The sequence below is a fragment of the Panthera pardus genome, unplaced genomic scaffold (genome assembly GCF_024362965.1).
Source record: "Panthera pardus isolate Hobbes unplaced genomic scaffold, ASM2436296v1 HiC_scaffold_17, whole genome shotgun sequence".
In the NCBI taxonomy this organism is placed as follows: Eukaryota; Metazoa; Chordata; class Mammalia; order Carnivora; family Felidae; genus Panthera; species Panthera pardus.
The window spans coordinates 3,830,793-3,853,410 of NW_026526732.1; the positions used below are offsets into that span (position 1 = coordinate 3,830,793).

The 22,618-nt window shown below is 43.8% G+C and overlaps 1 protein-coding gene across 6 annotated transcripts in view; it reads left to right on the plus strand.

Annotated features, from left to right (window-relative positions):
* The window catches only part of PDE10A (phosphodiesterase 10A), a 599,454-nt gene that overhangs the window by 542,419 nt on the left and 34,417 nt on the right, over positions 1-22,618 (plus strand). For all 6 annotated transcript variants that reach the window (XM_019412750.2, XM_019412748.2, XM_053904295.1 and 3 more), the window contains 4 exons: positions 12,607-12,749; positions 15,058-15,141; positions 17,470-17,620; positions 21,107-21,262. In XM_019412750.2, coding sequence (XP_019268295.1) covers positions 12,607-12,749; positions 15,058-15,141; positions 17,470-17,620; positions 21,107-21,262 — 534 coding nt within the window. The remainder of the gene's footprint in view (positions 1-12,606; positions 12,750-15,057; positions 15,142-17,469; positions 17,621-21,106; positions 21,263-22,618) is intronic.

The window sequence follows — 22,618 nt, forward strand, 5'->3', positions numbered from 1 at the left end:
AACAATATCTGTATTATAAGAGTCCCAGAAGAAGAGCTGGAAAACAGGGCAGAGGAAGGATCATTTGAACAAATTATAGCTGAGAACTTCCCCAATCTGGGGAAGGAAACAGGCATCCAAGTCCAACAGGCACAGAGGACTCCCTTCAAAATCAACAAAAATAGATCAACACTGTTGATCATAGTGAAACTTGCAAAATACAAAGAGAGAATTCATGGTGAAACTTACAAAATACAAATATAAAAAGAGAATTCTGAAAGTAGCTAGGGCCCAAAGATCCTTCACCTACAAGGGTAAACACATATAGCAGACCTGTCCACTGAAACTTGGCAGGCCAGAGGGGAGTGGCAGGAAATATTCAACATGCTGAATAGGAAAAATATGCACTAAGAGTCCTTTACTCAGCAAGGCTGTCATTCAGAATAGAAGGAGAGATCCAGACTTTCCCAGACAAACAAAAACTAAAGGAGTTCGTGACCACTAAACCAGCGCTGCAAGAAATTTTAAGGGGGATTCTCTAAGTGAAGAAAAGACCAAAAGCAACGAAGACAAGAAAGGACCAGTGAACATCACCAGAAACACCAAGTCTACTGGTAACACAATGGCACTAAATTCCTATCTTTCAGTAATCCCTCTGAATGTAAATGGATTAAATGCCCCAATGAAAAGACTTAGGGTATCAGAATGGATTTTTTAAAAAAAGAAAAAAGATCCATCTATGTGCTGCCGACAAGAGACTCTTTTTAGAGCTAAATACCTTCAGATTGAAAGTGAGGGGATGGAGAACGATCTACCATGCTTCTGGAGGTCAAAAGAAAGAGTCGCCGTACTTCTGTCAGACAAACTAGATTTAAAACAAAGACTGTAACAAGAAATGAAGAAGGTCATTATATCGTAATTAAGGGGTGTATCCATCAAGGAGATCTAACAATTGTAAATATTTATGCCCCCAACTTGAAAGCACCCAGATATACAAATCAGTTAATAACCAACATATAGGAACTCATTGTTAATAATACCATGATAGTAAGAGACTTTAATACCCCACTTACAACAATGGACAGATCCTCTAAGCAGAAAATCAACAAGGAAACAATGACAGCGAAAGACACACTGGAACAGAGGGATTTAACAGATATATTCAGAACATTTTACCCTAAAGCAGCAGAATACACATTTTTCCCCAAGTGTTCCTGGAACATTCTCCAGAATAGATCACATCTGGGTCACAAATCAGCCCTCAACAGATACAAGAAGATCGAGATCATACCGTGCATATTCTCAGATCACAGCACTATGAAACTTAAAATCAACCACAAGAAAAAATTTTGAAAAGCCCTCAAATACATAGAGGTGAAAGAACATCCTGCTCAAGAATGAATGGGTCAATCAGGAAATTAAAGAAGTTAAAAAAATACTTGGAAGCAAATGAAAATGAAAACACCACAGTCCAAACCCTTTGGGATGCAGCAAAGGCAGTCCTAAGAGGGAAGTGCATTGCAATTCTCAAGAAGTAAGAAGGTCCCAAATATGCAACCTCACCTTATACCTAAAGGAACTAAAGAAAAGCAGCAAATAAAGCCTAAAGCCAACAGAAGAAGGGAAAAAGTAAAGATTAGAACAGAAATAAACGATATGGAAACCAACAAATAAAAACCCAGCAGAACAGATCAATGAAACTAAACGCTAGTTCTTTGGAACCATCAACAGAATTGATAAATCCCTAGCTGTACTTGTCAAAAAGAAAAGAGAGGACACAAAAAAATAAAATCGTGAATGAAAGAGGAGAGATCACAACCAACACCACAGAAATACAAACGATTATAAGAGAATACTGTGGAAAATTACATGCCAACAAACTAGACAATCTGGAAGAAATGGAAAAACTCCTAGAAACTCAGACACTACCAAAACTGAAACAGGAAGAAATAGACAATCTGAACAGGCCCATAACCAGCAAAGAAATTGAGTCAATTATCAAAAATCACTCAAGAAACAAGAGTCCTGTGAGATGGCTTCCTAGGGGAATTCTACGAGACATTTAAAAGAGTTAATACCTTTTCTTTTCAAACTATTGCAAAAAATGGAAATGGAAGGAAAGCTTCCAAACTTATCTATGAAGCCAGCATTACCTTGGTTGCAAAACCAGACAAAGACCCCTCTAGAAAGGAGAATTACAGTCCAATATTCCTGATGAACCTGGATGCAAAAATTCTCAACAAGATATAGGAAACCGAACTTTACGGTACATTAGAAGAATTATTCGCCATAATCAAGTGGGATTTATCCCTGGGCTGCAGGGCTGGGTCAGTGTTCACAGATCAATCAACCTGATGTACCACATTAATAAAAGAAAGGAGAAGAACCATATGATCCTCTCAATAGATGGAGGAAAAGCATTTGACAAAGTACAACATCCTTTCTTAATAAAAAACCCCAAGAAAGTAGGGATAGAAGGAACATAAGTCAACATCATAAAGGTCATGTATGAAAGACCCACAGCTAATATCATCCTCAGTGGGGAAAAACTGAGAGCTTTCCCCCTAAAGTCAGGAACATAACAGGGATACCACTTGCACCACTGTTGTCCAACATAGTACTGGAAGTCCTCGCCTCAGCAACCAGGCAACAGGTTGGCAAAGAAGAAGTCAAACTTTCATTCTTCGCTCGTGACGTGGTGCTCTACATGGAAAACATGAAAGACTCCCTCAGAACGCTGCTAGAACTAATACACGAATTCAGCAAAATCAGAGGATAAAAAATCAATGTACAGAAATCAGTTGCATTTCTATACACCAATAATGAAGTAGCAGAAAGAGAAATCAAGGAATCGACCCTGTCTACAGTTGCACCAAAAACCGTAAGATACCTAGGAATAAACCTAACCAAAGAGGTAAAAGATCTGTACTCTGAAAACTATAGAAAGCTTATGTAAGAAATTGAAGACACAAGGAAGTGGAAAAACGTTCCACGCTCGTAGATTGGAAGAACAAATACTGTTAAAATGTCGATACTACCCAAAGCAATCTATGTCTTCAATGCAATCCCTATCAAAATAGCACCAGCGTTCTTCACAGAGCTAGAGCAAACAATTCTCAAATTTGTATGGAACCAGATAAGATCCCGGATAACCACAGTCATGTTGGAAAAGAAAGCCAAAGCTGGAGGCATCACAATTTTGGACTTCAAGCTGCATTACAAAGCCGTAATCATCAATACAGTGTGATACTGGCACGAAAACCGACACCTAGATCAGTGGAACAGAAGAGAGAACCCAGGGGCGCCTGGGTGGCTCAGTCGGTTAAGCGTCCAACTCTCGATTTCAGCTCAGGTCATGATCTCCCGGTTTATGAGTCTGAGCCTCTCGTTGGGCTCTGCACTCACAGTGCAGATCCTGCTTGTGATTCTCTCCCTCTCCCCCACTCTCTCTCCCCCTCCACCACTCATGCCGTTTCTGTCTCTCTCAAAATTAAACTTTAAAAAGGTTAAAAAAAAAACGAATAGAGAACCCAGAAATGAACCCACAAACGTATGGCTAACTAATCTTTGACAAATCAGGAAAGAGTATCCAGTGGAAAAAAGACAGTCTCTTCAGCAAGTGGTGCTGGGAAAACCAGACAGCAACATACAGAAGAATCAAACTGGACCACTTTCTCACACCGTACACAAAAGTAAATTCAGAATGGATTTATGTTTGAATAAATAAGACCCAACCTAATAAGGCCTAATAAGACCCAACCTAATAAGACCTAATAAGATGGATTGCTATCCATCAAAATCCTGGAGGAGAAAACAGGTAGCACCCTCTTTGACCTCAGCCACAGCAGTTTCTTACTAGACATGTCTCCAGAGGAAAGGGAAATAAAAGCAAAAGTCAACTGTTGAGGTTTCATCAAGATTAAAAGCTTCTGCACAGCAAATGATGCAATCAACAAAACTCGAAGGCAGCCAACAGAATGGAAGATATTTTCCAATTACAAAGCGGATAAAGGCTTAGTACCCAAAATCTATAAAGAGCTTACCAAGCTTAACGCCTGAAAAACAAAACAAATAATCCGATGAAGAAATGGGTAGACGACACGTACAGACACTTTTCCTAAGATGTCCAGATTGCTAACAGACACGTAAAAAGATGCTCAACATCACTTATCATTAGGGAAATACGAATCAAAACAATGAGACACCACCTCACACCTGTCAGAATGGATAAAGTGAACAACTCAAGAAACAATAGACGTTGGCAAGGATGCGGAGGTAGGGGGACTGTTTTGCACTGTTGGTGGAAATGCAGATCGGTGCAGCCACTCTGGAAAACGGTATGGAGGATCCTCCAAAAAATAAAAAATAGAACTATCCTACAACCCAGCAACTGCACTGCTTGGTATACAGAAGGATACAAAGGGGCACACGCACCCAATGTTTATAACAGCACTGTCCACAAGAGTCCAAGTATAGAAAGGGCCCAAATGTCTGTCGATAGATAAATGGATAAAGAATACGTGGGGTACATCTACGTGCATATGTACACACGCACAATGGAATATTAGACGTCAAAGAGAATGAATCTTGCCATTTGCAACAATGTGGATGGAACTAGAGTGTATTATGCTAAGTGAAATGAGTCAGAGAAAGATAAATATATGGTTTCACTCATGTGGAATTTAAGAAAACAGATGAGCGTCGGGGAGGGGAAAGAAAAGTAAGATGAAAACAGAGAGGGAGATCAATCGTAAGAGACCCAAATACAGAGAATAGGCTGAGGGCTGCTGGAGAGGAGGCGGAGGGGGATGGGCATTAAGGAGGGCACTTGCTGGGATGAGCCCTGGCTGTTGTATGTAAGTGATGAATCACTAAATTCTCCTGAAACCGATATTACACTGTCTGTTAACTAACATGAGTTTCAATAAATTAATTTAAAAACAAAACAAAACACCCCGAGTTGATTCATCCGTGTTATTAACGGCTGGCCCGGCAAGTCCCAAGGTCTTCAAACCCGCAGGGTGTTGCATCATAAAACACGGGTGCAAACGTGATTAAATGTTTATACCACACTAAAACCAAATTTACACAAGAAAAATAACACTCCTGAAAAGTCGTGACTCAGTTAACAGGCAGTCTATCTTTCCATTGATTTTTTTTTTTTTTTTTTTTTTTTAAGAAAATTACTTACGGTGCAAGTTGCCAAACTATGTGATGCAGTGGCAGCTCTCTGTGGAGTTTGTGACTGTTTTTTGGTTTTTTTTTTTACTGCAATATTTCTTCTCACTAAAAGTTATAAAAATTATATTGTTTGGACAGGTTCTCCAACTCAAAACAACAGCCTCTTTATCTGAACCTGCTCCAGGGTGACTCCTGTTCTCCACTTCCCTTCCTGGCCTTCCCGCCTGAGGGATTCTTGGAGCTGAGTTTATTTCAATAGTGCTCCTATTCAGAAAAAGACCAACTCGCATGTCTTCTTTAAAGTAACACTTCTTTTGTTAGTTGGAGCACGAATCCTTCCAAATAAAAAAGAAGACAGTTCCCAGTTTCGGTAAGACAGCCGCTGGTTTCTTTACAATGGGGTTTTCCAGAACCTTCTTCAACTAAAAAGAGTGGTCCACAGACCACGAGAGTAGAGGCTAAGACCTGAATCCGGTCCTCGTGCTGGCACTGACATGATTTTTTTGAGCAAATTTGCTTCCGCATTTGAGCGTTCTTCCCCCAACCATCATACGAAGCTTAGGAAAAACACCTTGTAGTAAACCCTGTCCTAAGCATTAATCACATCTGTGGGCTCCTTGTCTTTCCCTCAATGTTCTATTTGTTTCTAGAGGATATACATAAATTTTTATTAAGGTCATAAATGTGAAAAGCTTTGTGCTACTAGTACGAAGTACTTTTTTTTTTTTTTTAAGTTTATTTTGAGAGAGAGAGCACGCGAGCAGGAGAGGGGCAGAGGGAGAGGGAGAGAGAGGATCCCAAGCAAGCTCTGCACTGTCAGCATGGAGCCTGACGTGGAGCTTGAACCCGTGAACCCTGAGATCGTGACCTAAGCCGAAACCAAGAGTCTGACACTCAGTTGGCTGACCCACCCAGGCGCCCCAGGATGAAGTACTTTTTAATGGTCCGCTGATACAGAGTCAGATTAAGTATGTCGGTCCTAGAAATTTTTAAATCCTTCCGCTCTTGAAATCGTTCACATGAAAATTGCTTCCTTGTTATTATTGTTTAAAAAAATTTTTTAATGTTTATTTTTGAGAGAGAGAGAGAGACGGTGCAAGTGGGGGAGGGGCAGAGAGAGGGGGAGACACAGAATCCGAAGCAGGCTCCGGGCTCCGAGCTGTCGGCGCAGAGCCCGACGCGGGGCTCGAACCCTCAAACGGGGAGATCATGACCTGAGGTGACGTCAGATGCTTAACCTACCGAACCATCCAGGCGCCCCTGAAAATTGCTTCTAACAGTGAACGTGATAATAGAACAGCATATCTTATTGTTGTTTGGCTCAGTCGTCTTTGATTAAAAGTTTTGTCCAAGAGGCAGGGCACATGGGCCGTAGGAACACTCCTGTTCTTCAGCTCTCCCGTGCTTCCTTTTGATTACACCTCTTGTATCATGCAGGGGGCATACCTCTGACTGGCAACGTCTCCATCTCATTAATAGATAATGCTCGTACTGTTAGCAGAAAGGTAACAACCACTTTAAAAAAGCTCGAAAGCTCTTTTAAAAGTAAAAGAGTTCATTAATTTAGTCACGCATATTATGCTTTCAAGTAAATAATTTGATAGCGATGCCGAAAGCCAACAGGATAGCGATAATACCTGTTCCATCCTCTGCCTAGAGAAGGCAATCCTTTAAAGCAGATTAGATCTTTACAGTTGGGATCAGAAGCCATTTGCCATTAAAGGAATGTGGGGGGGAAAATCATTATTGAATCGAAACCAATTGGCTAGGGACAGATTTAATAAATGGCGTAACCTGTATTCGTTCCTGAATTCACCAGCCAAGCAGTGGGTATCTTCTCTGTCCCGGACGGTGAATGTAAGATCATCATAGTAAGAACCACTCTTAACTCAGTACGACACTTACTCCATGACGGGTTCTGTGTTGGACATTTTACATACAAAAACCACAGTCTGACACCAGTCCAGAGTGAGGAATACGTTTCCATCTGGCACAAGAAAGAACAGCCGTCCAGAGTTTAAGCAATTTGCACAAGGTCACACAGCAGCACGTGTATGAGCGAGCCAGGGTCTGAATGCAGGTAGACCTTTCACATGACCCTGCCCTTCCCTGAGACTGCTGAAGAGAGAGACAGACAGTAAGGCGTGTTTTTAAGTTTTCTATACAAGATACAGAGTAGGTGGTACCTAAGGGAGTGTGAAATTTTGCCGGAATGGGGGAAAGTTCAGGAAACACCTTCACAGACAATGTAACGTAAATGAGAAGGCTAAGATAGGATGAATCAAATAGTTTGGAATAAGTTGGTAGAAAGTTTAATAATTCGTGGTGTACTTCAGAGGAGAATTGCGTAAGTTGAATTTGTGTCTGTAGATGATGAACTGAATGTTGGGTACAACACTTGAGTTTTTCATACCTCCAACAAAACTTTTCTCAGAAATACCCGCCAAGGGACGCTTGGACTCAGTTGGTTAAGCGTCCGACTCCTGATTTCTGCTCAGGTCATGATCTCACCGTTCCTGGGACCGAGCCTCGCTTGGGCTCAGCAGTGACAGAGTGGAGGCTGCTTGCTTTCTCTCTCTTTCAGAATAAATTAATAAATATTAAAAGAAATACCCACCTAAAATTTACCTATCTCTGTTTGTAGGCACATGGTAACACTTTCCCCCCCTCTAACATCCTTAATTTGAATACTCTTAGAAAAAAATGACTGAATAAAAATTCTTAGACCTCACCTTTTAGGTAACACGAAATAGGTAACACGAAATAGAAACCTTTTAATCCTTTTCCAAATCTACAAGTGTATAGGTAATGGGTTTTAATGGACTTAGATTTTGGGGGGGGCTCTAGGACTACAAGGTTTATAAATGATATGCTCATTTATTCCTTCCCCAAAGGAATATTCCTTCCCCAATATTAAAAATTTGCTGAATTTTTAATTTTTTTAATGTGTTAACTTTAATTTTTAATATTTTTCTTTTTCTAAATATAATTTATTGTCAAGTTATGACAATAAATTGGGCTCTTGGCTTCGGAAGTAGATTCCCATGATTCGTCGCTTGCATACAACACCCAGTGCTCATCCCGACAAGTGCCTTCCTCAATGCCCATCACTCATTTGCCCCTCCACCGCTCCGTCACCCCTCCCCTCAACCCTCAGTTTGTTCTCTGTATTTAAGAGTCTCTTAGGGTTTGCCTCCCTCTCTGTTTGAAACTCTTTTCTTTTTCCTCTTCCCCTCTCCCATGGTCTTCCGTTAAGTGTCTCAAATTCCACATATGAGTGAAAACGTACGACATCTGTCTTTCTCTGACTTATTTCACTTAGCATAGCAGTCTCCAGTTCCATCCACATTGTTGAAAATGGCAAGACAGACACATGAAAAGATGCTCAGAATCGCTCATCATCGGGGAAATACAAATCACAACCACAATGAGATACCACCTCTGTCAGAATGGCTAAAATTAACAACTCGGGCAACGACAGATGCTGGCGAGGATGCGGAGAATGAGGAGTCCTCTTGCACTGTTGGTGGCAATGCAAGCTGGTGCAGTCGCTCTGGAAATCAGTGTGGAAATTCCTCCCGAAATTAAAAATAGAACTACCCTACGACCCAGCAGGAGCGCTACTAGGAATTTACCCAGAGGATACAGGAGTACTGATTCACAGGGGCACATGTACCCCAGTGTTTATAGCAGCGCTTTCAACAGTAGCCAAATAATGGAAAGATCCCAAACGTCTATCCACCGATAAATGGATAAAGAAGATGTGGTATATATATACAATGGAATACGACTTGGCAATGAGAAAGAATGAAATCCGGCCATTTTAAGACCATTACTTCCAACTTACCCACTTTGGACCCTGAGAAAGTTGGTTTGCTTTTGAGTGTCTATTTCCTAAACTAACGAGTAGCAATAACACCAAGCACGGGCTTGCCGTTAGGACTAAATCAGGTAGTGTAGGTAAGATTCTTAGGACGTGTTTCTCAACAATACTCCCTTTGTGCTTAGCTCTAGTTAGTCATGATATTTGTGTTTTGCGAATAGTCATCGTAGTCAGTTTCATAAAATCCCACTTCATTGCTACATATATAGCTGGGGGGTTGTTTCCATGGGCTAAGCTGCTTTTTTTTTTTTTTTAATTGGTATTTCCCTCAGTTTTTACTGGAAAGTAGCAAGAAAGAGCTAACCGAGGGAGCTTTGAGGCCTACCCTAAGAGAAAACCTGTACGTTGACAGAGTAAGAGAAGTCAGCGAATCTTACAGGACATCTCCGTTTTCCATACAACGAAGCGTGTCAGGACACACAGCTTGGGTCACTTTTCTTGTGACTTAATTCTCTTTGCTTTCTTCTAAACTAAACTATCCTTGTTAGTAGGAGCATAACACCAAAAATAATATAGATTTGTGTCTGTACGTGTTTTTTTTCTGCTCCCCTGTTGGTTTTTCATCAAGCAAACGGCCTGGAGAATAATATTGTCACACTTGCAAATCTCAGCGTGGAAAGGTTTCTTTGTGGGTTGTCTGTGATAGTTTGTTTGGGCCTGGCTTGAAGAAAGACAGCATCTTAAACACATCTCCCTAGGATCTGGTCAAGAAAAAATAATTCTCATTCCTTTGCCTTTTTGGTGCTTGTGGCTTCCGTAAACTAGAGTAGCTTTGTAGGCATAGGAAGTGACGTGCCAAACGGTACATTTTTCCCACGGTATATTTTTAATCTCTCCATTGTCTTTCATTAACTCAGATCTTAGGGTTACCCATCTATGGATTCGGCCTTGTGTTGGTCTCTCCTTTGTTGAATTTTTTGATTCATTTTCTTATTTATTTGATATTTACGTACTTACTCAGATTCATCTGGAATTATTTCCTCTGTGGGAGACCAGTATGCGCAGGGCCCTGTAACTTTCCCCGTGTACCCCAAGTGTTCGTTGTTCTTAGACAAGTTTTGTTTGTTACTTTTTTAGCCCGAAATTCTAATATTATATGTCAGCAGTATACACTGAGAAACTCCAGCTACGTAAGCTACAGGTCGAGTTTTCATTTCTTCAATGAGGAGAAATTAAGGCTTCTCTTCTCTTCCCAGAGCTCTTAATTCAGCAGATCCTCTCTCAGAGTACAGCCAAGTCTGTCTTCCTACACAGGCCTTCAGATCCCAGAACCATGAGCCACAAGCTCAGCCGGGCTGATAGCCCCGTGGTCCCCTGGGTCTGACAGCTGCGTATTTCATGCTGCCAAGTAAATAGTCATTTATCAGTAGGTTGTTTACAAATATTCGCTTCCAGTGTTTGGCTTGTCTTGTTATTCTCTTACCAGTTTCTTTCTAAGAGCAGTTCTTAACCTTGAAGAAGTCCAATTATTAGTTGTTTTCTTTTTATGATCATGCTGTTTAGCACTGTATCAAAGAAATGTTTGCCTAACCTAAAGTCACAAAGATTTCCTCCTATGTTTCCTTCTCGAAGTGTAGGTTTTACATTTAGGTCTGTGATCCATTTTGAGTCAACTTTGTGTAGGGTGCAAGGTGAGGGTAGTCGTGCATTTATTTGCGTGTGGGTGTCCAGTCGGCCTGGCACCGTCTGTCCCCTTTACTGTCCTTTCTGCACCACCTTGCCCCTGCGCACCTGTTGAAAACCAGCTGACGTTTAAGAGCATCATGGCCTCTTGACAAATCGACCCCCTTTATCATTCAAAATTATCCTTCTTTACCCCTGCTAATAGTCTTTGCTCAAAATCTACCTCATCTGATGGTAATACAGCCACCCCAGCTTTCTTTTGAGTGGTATTAAATGGTATATAATTTCCATCATTTTACCTCATCTGGGTCTTTATTTTTAAGGTAGGATTTTTTGGTAAAACGCATAAGATGGGTCTTGTTTTTTATCCGGTCTGGCAGTTTTTGCCTTTTACCCAGAATGTTTCAACTATCACATTCTAAGTTTAAGGATAAATCCCCCGTCTTGTTGCTTTCTGTTTTCTTCTTTATTCCCTTTTACCTCTCTTTCTTCCTTTAAAATGGAATGTTGTTTTTTTTTTTACGATTTTAATTTATGAAACTGCTTTTAACTTACTAAACTCTTCTCCATGAAGAGTTCTTTAAGTTTCATAATGAACCTGTTCGATAATATATAAAGATGCAACTAATTCGTTTGCAGGATTAACTGATCCTCACCAGGGGAAATAGAAAGTTATGTGAATTTAAGCCAAAAATATTAGTGTCTAGGGAACAAAGCTCCAAGTGTGATGTTTAAGAACAGCCAGTACTACGTTTATTCCATTTGGATGGAACTGCGTGGTTTTCAGCATATCTTTTTCGAATAGTGTAACTCAAAATCTAAGTATTGAAATAAATCAGACTGAACCCAGACCTTAACATGACCGTGGCACGAATTATTAAAGAAAAAGCTTGACAACTGACAGCATACTTGTAATTCGTGCTTTCATTTTAAAATACGTGATTGTTTAATAAGAACAAAAAGTCTTCTTCAGTAATAAAATAACGTCTTATTAACAGTAATAAAATAAACTATTAAAAAATACATACTTTCTATTTTTTTATCTTTTTAAATTTCTATTTTAGTATAAACAACATATCCACACATTGTATGTGCCTGTAATTGCTAAAGGAGTATACGTTTATTAGGCATATGCATCTCTAAAATTCTTTTACTAATAAAGGACTTCACGATTAAACACTGTCGAGACTCCGTGGACCCGAGGACTTTGGCGTCACCAAGAATTAAGATAAATATATGTTTTTTAATTTTTTAATGTTTATTTATTTTTGAGAGAGAGAGAGAGAGACGCAGAGACAGAGTATAAGCAGGGAGGGGCAGAGAGAGAGGGAGACACAGAATCAAAAGCAGGCTCCAGGCTCTGAGCTGTCGGCACAGAGCCCGACACGGGGCTCGAACGCACAAACTATGAGATCATGGCCTGAGCTGAAGTCAGACGCTTAACCGACTGAGCCACCCAGGTGCCCCTAAGATAAATACTTTTAAAAGAAGACTTAGAAAAACAGTCTTAACTCCTGACTCATTTAGTCTCTGTCTCAGTGTGTTTGGGGTCCCGTAACAAAATAGCATAGACTTGGTGGTCTAGAGACAACAGACGTTGGAGTTTCTCCCAGTACTGGAGGCTGGGAATCTAAGAAGAAAGGGACCACCACACACATACCAAATAATCTCACTATCCAGAGAGAATTGCAGAATTTAATAAGCCTTTTAAAATGGAGATACAATTTAAAAAACTCTGAGGTGTTTTGTATCTTCAAAGGCACATGTGTGGGTGTCTTCGTTGTATATGGAAATGTATGGCGATCATAGTTAATGGATAATAATAGTGTTTTCAGTCATAGTTCTGACTGATTCTTTTGTACCGGATTCTGACCTTTAGTGACATAACTACTTGAAACGCTCATTTAATTTACCCTTAACTTTGTGGGTTTGCCATCCAGATGTATCACAGGATCCGACATTCCGAGTGCATTTACCGGGTGACAATGGAGAAGCTGTCCTACCACAGCATCTGCACCGCGGAAGAGTGGCAAGGCCTCATGCACTTTAACCTCCCGGTGCGCCTCTGCAAGGAGATCGAACTGTGAGTGTTTTGTCCTGTCGCTTCCGGAACGGTTTTAACTTGATTCCGCCCGACACGAACTGGGTATACAGTTAGAGTCATGGACCCCACGTTGCACGTGCTCTGTGGGTTCCCATTTTCCCTTCCACCGTGACTCCCCTTCTCGTGATGGAAGGTGGAAATAAAGGCCACGCCTCTTTTATCTTTAGGAAAAAACATCTGACCGCCATTTTGAAATGGGTTAACTGAGATGTTAGCTTTTTCTCGTTAGTCTTCTGCCTACTTTACAGCAGACGGTACCTGATGTTCAAAGTGGCGTCGAAGACCAGGGATCTAAAAGTTTCTATTTCCGTGCACTTTTAGATTTCAAAACTAAATTTTAGAATTTAGTAAGAATGAGTTCACCTTTCACATTTTCTTTCCTAATCCTGTGTTAATATATGTGAGTTCCTGGTGGTAGGACCTCTGATGATATGTATGTTCATTCTAAGTGCAAGCCAGCAATCTCCCTCTGTCTCTCTCTCTGCCCCTCCTCTGCTCTCACTCTCTCTCTCTCTCTCTCTCAAAAATAAATAAACGTTAAAAATTAAAACTTTAAGTGCAAGCCAGCGCTCAGCTACATACCAGAGATCTTCAGAAGTAACCCAGAGCTGACACTTGCCCTATCATCGGAACTGTTCATTAAACAAGAAGGCCATCAGACTGAGGTGACTCAAATGCCGGAGCAGCTGGCGTAAGCAAACCAAAATCCAAACCCAAAGGGCCTCAAGGCTACGTGATGGAAACCCCGAGGACAGCCAGGCACGGGCAGCCAACTGGGCCTGAAGCCACAGTCCGCAGCAACTGCCTTTCTTGGCTTTTGCAGCGTTTCCGCACCGGGGTCTCTGCTGGCTCCTGTCCCTACAGGCTTCCCACTGCCCTGTTGGAATAGATTTTTGCCCAAATAAGCTCTTACGATTTCTTACTTGCCTCAGCTTACCCTCTGATGGTTTGTGTACAATACACATTGTGCTAGAATAAGAAATCTGTATATTTGCTCTTTGGAGCCGGGTCCTGGCTCAGAGCTCCTAAACCCCTTGAGTTTCCCGAATGACCGGAGTGAGAGAAGTGTCTTTTCTTGTTCAGAATGAACCTTGTTCGACCACACTTGAGTTTCTGCTATTGAAGGACTCTAGGAGGGTGGGGGCCGGTTGTCCAAGGAGCCAACCTCGTGGTTAGGGGGTTGGTTGTAATTTTCAGCCCCACCCTCAGACCTCCTGGGAAGGGACAGGGGCTGGGGATTGAGTCCGTCACCAGCGACCAACGATTTAAGCAAATGTGCCCGTGGAATGGAACCTCCAGAAACCCTCAACAAGGGGTTCGGAGGGCTTTCCGGTTGGCACACACGTTAGGTGCCAGGAGGGTGGTGCCCCTGCCGAGGCCTGAGAGCTCATCCCTTCCCCCGTGCCGTGGCCCATGCATCTCTTCGTTTGCCTGTTCCTGACTTGCATCCCTAATAATAAACTGGTAGTAGTAAGTGAGATGCTCCCCTGAGTTCTGTGAGCCGTTCTGCCTTGCAACACCCGAGGTGGGGGTTGTGGGAACCTCAGCTTTATAGCTGATGGTCAGAGGGGTGGACGGCCTCACAGTTGGCACCTGCAGTCGAGGGCAGTGTTGCGGGACCGAGCCCGTGACCCGCGCAGGCTACGCTAGCTGCGGTGGGGTCGGAAGTACACCGCGTTAGAGGGCATCATCGGTTGGTGTCTGCAGAGGGTTGGAGAATGGCTGGGTGTGGAAAACTCACACGTGTGGCGTCAGAAGTGTAACTGGAGGAAGATGGTTTCTTTTAAATAGTTTACCGCCGTGTCTGTGCGGGTTAAATCTTAGTAGTTAAATTAGCAAACGGAAAATAGGTAATAACTTTGGATGTTTGTATTTATGAAGTTTCTCTCTGGATTTAGATGGGAGATAGAATGATTTTCCACTCTAAAAAAAATCGTTTTCCCCCCTTGTCTGTAAGTTGTGTAAAACACATGTAGGATTCACAGTAAAGTTAATCTTGTACGCTCTCATTGCTCTGATAACGGCCGCAACATCATTTTTTAGAGATTGTTTCATAGAAGATTAAGCAATGGCTTAAATATTGGGCTAAGTTCCTAAGGGAATGTGTGGAATTTCCTCCTGGAAACATTTAATACAACAAAGATGTGACTAAGAACGCAGGAAGAGAGATGGCTAGACTCTCAGTGGTTTTTTAGTTTCTTAAAAGACACAAAATTAAATTACTTTATTTGTGTTTATGTTTACCCTAATTATATTTACTAATCAGCCTTGTGTTCTTTCGTTTCAGATTCCACTTTGACATTGGTCCTTTTGAAAACATGTGGCCTGGGATTTTTGTCTACATGGTCCATCGGTCCTGTGGGACATCCTGGTATGAATGACCCAGAAACTTCCTTCTTAATCTCTTGAGTGATATGACCTCTCCCTCCCCCTGCCTACATGCCTGGCCACTTCCTTGGTCGATAACTATTTGAAAATATGCCTTATATAAATAACTTTTTTTAATATTTAAATTAAAAAAGGCTGAGATTATTGGACAAGTTGATTTTCGGATTTGGATTTCCCTTATGGCTACCCCTGAGCTCTTTGCCAGGGTGGCTGTCCCTTGGCTGACGACCGTGTCTCTACTAGGTGATGATAAAGATACAGGTGAAAATTACCTTAGGCCGTGTAATGGGAAGAGGTAGGGGTTATTTCTCCACATCATTACATACTGTTTCCAAGTGTGTCTTTGGAAAATGTGCATTAAATTTAGCGTCAGCTTTCAACCTACATGCTGTATCTGTTCGAACAGGTGTGAAGGACACAGGTCTCCTAATTCACTGCCAAGTGCTTTATTAGTGATTTCACTGTGGTTCCCTTTCCCTGTGGGTCTTTCCCCCTCTTGTGGCCTGTCCTGGAGACCTTTCATGACTTTCCATGTAACTTTTTACAACGTAAACACATACTTAAAATGCAAGTAATTAAAAAAAAATGCAAGGAATAATTTTTTCTCTTTTTCACTCATTTAATCATAAAGTGGCTTATAGAGGCCCTTAGTTTCTCTGAAGCTAAATTGTCACTCCTTTGCCATTGAATTCTCTGCCTTCTCCTACTTTTATTGGTGACTTTTATAAGTTGCTCTTTTGAAAGAATGCACACAGGGTAATTAACAACACTTATTTCTTAGATATCAGTTGAGAGTTTGACCAGTTGGAACTCTTAAAAATGACCTACCTTATTCTTCAAGGACATTTGAAAATCTTCAGTGGAGGGGCACCTGGGTGGCTCAGTCGGTTGAGCGGCCTACTTTGGCTCAGGTCATGATCTCGTGCTCTGTGAGTTTGAGCCCCCCGTTGGGCTCTGTGCCTACAGCTCGGAGCCTGGAGCCTGCTTCGGATTCTGTGTCTCCCTCTCTCTCTCTGCCCCTCCCCCGCTCATGCTCTGTCTCTCTCCCTCTGTCAAAAATAAATAAACATTTTTTCTTTTTAATTTTTAAACAATCTTCAGTGGAGAAGAGTAAAGGTTATATATTTTTAGAAGTTTTATAGACTCTCATCTTCCTGGTATTTCAAAGAACCTTGTTCTATATTGATGTGCTTTTATTTTAAGCTGCCTTAAATTCCTTGAGAGAGTTGGTAGGGCCTTAAATAAGTAGAAACACATGAAATATGAAAATAAAATATAATAACAATGTTGCATAATAAAAACGTATCATTGGGCGCCCGGGTGGCCCAGTCAGTTAAGCATCCAACTTTGGCTTGGGTCATGACCTCATGGTTTGTGAGTTCGAGCCCCTTGTCGGGCTCTCTGCCGTCAGCGCAGAGCCTGCTTTGGATCCTCGGTCCCCCCCTTTCTCTCCCCACCTCCCCCCCAACTCTGGCACGTGCGTTCTCTGTCTCTCAAAAATAAACAGACATTAAAAAAACGTTTAAAACGGGTCATATCGTTCTACGTACGGTGTCAGGGTTTTGGCGTGGCCGTTTGCCACTTAATAATTTGAGTGCACCACAATAGTTCGAGAGGATAATCACTCATCTAGGAAATTCCTATGCTATATTTGAAGTTTGGGAATCTGAATATGCTTTTTTGGAAAATATTAGCTCACAATGCCCTTAAGCAGGGTGATGATATGTTGCTGTCTGTCGAGCACAGTGCAGGGACGTGAGGGTGAAGTGAGTTAGCGACACGCTCCTACACGCCCCTTCTGGTACTGGCCCCTTGGTGGGCCAGTGAGTGTATCAGATGAGAAGCTCTGAAAGAGTCCTCCTCTCTTAACCAGCCAGAGAAACAGAAGGGAAGTGATGAGAGAGGCTTTGGCGCTCCTGGACCCAGTCACTGTGCACATTTTCATAGTTGCAAGTGTATACGGGCACAGATGGATGTGTTTCTTTTTTTTAATGTTTATTACTTCATTTTGAGACGGAGAAGGTATGGGTGCACCTGAGCGGAGGAGGGGCAAAGAGAGGGAGAGAGAGAGACAGAGACAGAGAGAGAGAGAATCCCAAGCAGGCCCCGCGCTGTCAGCACAGAGCCTGACACGGGGCTCGATCCCACGAACGGTGAGCTCGAGACCTGAGCTGAACCCAAGAGTGGGACGCTTAACCGACTGAGCCTCCCAGGCGCCCCCAGACACACGTGTTTAAACCAGAGCTCTAGCGAGAACGTATCGGCTCTTTACCGGTTTCTGTCGTAACAGTGTCTCCTCTTCTCCGCACAGCTTCGAGCTTGAAAAGTTGTGTCGTTTCATCATGTCCGTGAAGAAGAACTACCGGCGGGTTCCTTACCACAACTGGAAACACGCGGTCACCGTGGCGCACTGCATGTATGCCATACTCCAGAACAACCACGGGCTTTTCACCGACCTGGAGGTGGGCGTCCACGCACTTTTTTTTTTTTTTTCCCCTCCATTTCAAATAACACGAGTGGATTCAGACCCTGTATGTCTGGAGCACCTTCCGGACGTGGCTCCCTGACCTGTTCCCCCAGGACGGTTCGGTAATTTCGTAGGAGCATGCTTTTAAAGTGGCCATGCCGTGTGTTTTTCGTATTATTTTCTATCACAAAGGTAGATACAGAAATTACAGCTTCACCAAAACATTCCCCACCCCCCCCCCCCCCCGAAGAAACACTAGTTTTGTAGTTTTTTTTTCCCTGTTAAAGCTTCAGTCTTCTGGAAGTCTTTATTACACAAACCAAGTAGATTTTTCTCACTGCCCTTGTGCCCTGGGTAGTGTAGGCAAATCCTACTGATTTCAGAAGCCAGAACATGAAGAACAGTGAGGACGTAAATGATCTCCTGCCTCGTGAGGAGCCGGGCTCTGTGATGCTTCACGGACCCACCTGACTTTACATACCCAGAGCCGGGGACAGACTAAGAGATTTGGGGCTGCCTGGTCCTTTCCTACACCGATGGCTGGCCCCTGCGTCGTCCGCCCCACCCGCCCCTCCGTGATGGGAGCACCTCGGGCCCAGCCGGGCTGACCGCCAAGCATGTCCTTTCCCCACGTGGTCCTGGAGGTGCCCACACAAAAGCCCGACTCGAATCCCCCTCCCCTCCTCCCTAGCCCTCCTCCTCCCCTGCTTCAGAGAACATGTTGGCCATCCTGACAGGAGGCTGTCAGCTGTGACGAAGACACAGCGCTTCTCTCACGGGCACGTTCACACTAGAGCCCGGCACTCCTGAGGGCCATCCTGTGCACGTCCCGTCCCGTCACCCCAGAGTCACAGTCTGGGCAGGAGACTCGGAAAGTGCATTTTAGAAAAAGTGTTACTTTAGAGAAAGTGTTGACATTTTTGCTTTTTTATTGCTAATCTCTTGGTAGATCTTGGTTAGCCTAACAACTTATTTATTACCAAGAAAATGAAATTTATTCTTTTTTCGTATAGATTTTCGCTGATTTTCCACTCCATGAAACGCCATATTTTTGAGACATTCAGCATTTTTTCCATTCAGTTCCTTCTAAGAAAGCAATTTCAGGCATGCCTGGGTGGCTCAGTGGGTTAAGCATCCAACTCTTGATTTCTGCTCGGGAAACGATCTCATGGTTGTGGGATCGAGCCCCTCGTTAGGCTCTGCGCTGACAGCATGGCACCTGCTTGGGATTCTCTCTCCTCTCTCTCCGCACCTCTTCCCGCTCATGCGTTCTCTGTCTCTCTAAATAAACAAACAAACAAACATTAAAAAAAAAGAGAAAGCAATTTCATTGTCTTCTTCGCCAGAGGATAGTCTGTGATTTTGACAACTGTAGAAACCATCTTTCAGGTTGCGTTGAAATGTACATTAAAAAAAATGGCACTTTGGGGCGCCTGGGTGGCTCAGTCGGTTAAGCGTCTGACTTCAGCTCAGGTCACGATCTCACGGTCCATGAGTTCGAGCTCTGCGTCGGGCTCTGTGCTGATGGCTCAGAGCCTGGAGCCCGTTTCAGATTCTGTGTCTCCCTCTCTCTCTCTGACCCTCCCCTGTTCATCCTCTGTCTCTCTCTGTCTCAAAAGTAAATAAACGTTAAAAAAAAAAAAATTAAAAAAAAAAAATGGCACTTTAAGATAAGTGCGAAAATGTAGTGGCCACAAATTAACTCTCGTTTAAGCTCCTAGTTTGTTTTTAGAATTACATCATTATGTTTTCACAAAACCTCAGGTCCTTTTGCCTGAAAATAATCCCAAAATAATATGTGTAAACATTTTAAATATGTTTTTTAAAAAAGGGTATTTAGTCTCTAAAAGAGCTGTTAGAAATGATCATTTGATCTTGTTAAAGTAGCATATTAACAAAGGTAACTCCTCACCTCGTGAATTATTTTCACATGCTTAATTGTGGCATACGTTCAATAAAACTATTGAATATTATGTCAACAAAAATAAAATACATAAAAAAATTGAGAAGAGGTACATCGTAGTTTTTCTCTATTTGTCTATCGTGCAAGATTTTAAAACCTTGAAATCTCTTGCCAGATTCATCCTGGGTAACACAGCAGCACAAAATATGCGAAAGACCCCAAACCCAAGTGCTACTCAGAACATAAGTAATTCAGTTATCCTATGGCCAGTGAGCCTGTGGCAGCCGAGGGGCGTCTGGGAGGCCCCCCCTGCTCGTTAGGTTGTAGGAGAAACCATTGTGCCCAGGGAGGCTACGAAAGGGGCAGGGCGGACACGGACAGCTAACCTCGTGGGGTTTCTGCAGACCCCCTCCTCCCTGCCAGCATCTGCCTTCTGTGGGCTGTGACCACCCACTCACCAGAACACCCGCCAGGCTCCTGTCCAGAGCTGGCCTTGCCACTTGACCTCGTCCCTGCCCTGGTGGTTCTTCCCTCCCTCTCCTCCATCCGTGCGTTCTCTGCTGGACTGTCTGGTCCGCGTGTGGGAGCACCGCGTTGTCACCTCCATCGTAACGCACCCTCCGCCTGCCTTTCCGCTCGGCTCCCCCCTGAGTTCTTAGCTCCCCGTTTCCCCAAACCCACAGAACAGCTGCCGCAGCGGCTGGCTCCAGTGCTCTCCCCGATCTTCTCCGGCCCACCCCCTGAACACGCTCCGGCCCAGGTCACCAGCGCCCTGCACCGTGCCAACGGAGGGTCAGCGCCCAGCGTTTCGCCCCTTTTGGTCGCTGACTCCCCTTGGCCGCAGGACGCCCACTGCTCTGCCAGAAACCCTATCTTCCTTCCCTGGTTCCCACAGAAGATGGTCCGCCTCCCTTCTCTGCCAGGATTCTCTGTCCCCTCCCTGCAGCCCTGCTACCCTCCTGACCCTCTGACTGTCGGGACAGGCCCACCTGCTCCCCGCACCCACCCCTGCGCTCTTCTCCCAGGACCCCCTGCTTCTCCCTCGCTCCCGCAAAGGTCTGCTCGCGTGGACTTTCTGTGGCCTGCCTTGCTGTATTAACCCTTCACCCCCTTGCACCCGCTCTGTGGTCTCTCTTTCACCGTACAGCTGGCCATTTTTTCACCTGCCATAGGATTTACTTCTTTTCTTCCTTGTTTGTTTGTAATAACAATAATATTGTTGGAGTTTAACCCGGAACGGGTTTTGAATGAAATGCTGAAACGGTCCCCTCCGACAGAGTTCCTTGCCCTGTAATTCTTGGGAACGTTTGCTTTAATTTGATAACCACCATGGACTTTTCCCCGGAGTTGGGCAGGAACACTCAAAAATGATTCAGTTGTCTATTTTGAAAGCAGAAAAACAACGAAAGAGGTTAAGAAAGAAGACAGATCATGTGGAACTTCAGAGATTCCTAAGGATGTTGGCTGTTTCAATGGCAGGACTCTGTCCCCACGATAGGAATGATAAGCTGTAAATCTTCTCCTATCCGCTGCTTTGTTCTGAACATCTGTGCACTGGATTTTTTTTTTTTTTTTAAGCGCAAAGGACTGCTAATTGCGTGTCTGTGTCACGACCTGGACCACAGGGGCTTCAGTAACAGCTACCTGCAGAAATTTGATCACCCCCTGGCCGCCCTCTACTCTACGTCCACCATGGAACAGCACCACTTCTCCCAGACGGTGTCCATCCTGCAGGTGAGACCTCACACCGCCTGCCCGCCCGCGGCCTCCGCGGTCCCCTCCCGGGAGGTTCTAGTGGTTCCGAGTAAACGCGGGGTTTCGGTTGGGCCTCCTTCAACAGCTGCAGCTGTACGTCCCCGCAGAACCTCGTGTGTATATCCTCAGTAGGTAACTGTGGGGCGCTCTGACCATGAACCCTCGGTGAAGGCTTTGAATACGTATCTGTTTTGCGGCCACGTTCGAGTTTGAAGTAGGTGATCCTCTAAGGCAAAGTGTGTTTCGCGTGTTGTATTTCTTTATACGGATCGTCATATTCTCAAACCCCGACATGCTGGACGTACACCTGGAGGGTTGGGCAGGTCCAGGTTTAAGTGCATGAAGTCCTTCTAGTTCTTTTGTGTTCATTCTTCTCAACTTGCCGCGCTTAAGGTGTTCTTGCTACTTGACCTAGACTCGGACAGGCGTCACCGAATCCATACCCTGACATGACCTAAAACCTCCCGTGGGGGTTGTGACAGGGAAAGACGTATCAGGGTCATAAACAGATGGCCCTGTCTCTGTTCAGGAAAGGCTTCCTTCCTTTTCTGGAAATTACCGTACTCTCTGCTGATTTGACATTTTATGCTTAGGATACTTCTCTGAGTAGTTCTCCTCAGACCCATCTAACTGCCCCCTTGAATTCCATTTTGACAGCAAACATATTCATTGAGCTCCTCCCAGCTGCCAACACCCATTTTAGGCCCAGGGGTTGTAGTAACAACAAAAACAAGTTGCACCCTCCACCCCCCACTGGAGCTCGCGGTGTGGACTGAGGGAGGTCCGCGTCCAGAGCTCTGCCCTCACACTGCCATTCTCCCTGCTCCCCCTGCCTTCTCTCTGGGGTCCCCGTGGTCACCGATAGGCTGTGGCTGTCACACCAGCGTCTCAGACCAGGGCGCAGGGAGACTTCTATCTCCAGACACCTCAACTCAGCGTCCGATGTGACCAAAATGGGGGCGGCCTCCACCACCCAGCCACCACAGGGGGATGACCTTGGAGTCATTGTTCCCCTCGCCCCCAACGTCCCATCACCAAGGCCGGCCAGTTTTATGTTTTGTCAAGACCGCTCCAGACTTGACCGATTTAAGGTGATATCCGAGAGGAACAGTAAAAATTCCAGGTTCCAGGCACTAAACTATGAGACAGTAATGTATTGTTAGATTGCATGGACGTCTGTGATGCCTCTGTTTATCTGTATAAAAGATTATGGAAAGTTTTGCCTGCCGCTGTCCTGATCTCCACAGATCTTTATCACCATGGCTACCCAATGACTGTGGATCTGGAACTATCCTTCCCCTGTCAACATGGCCCGACAGAAGATAAATAATTTGG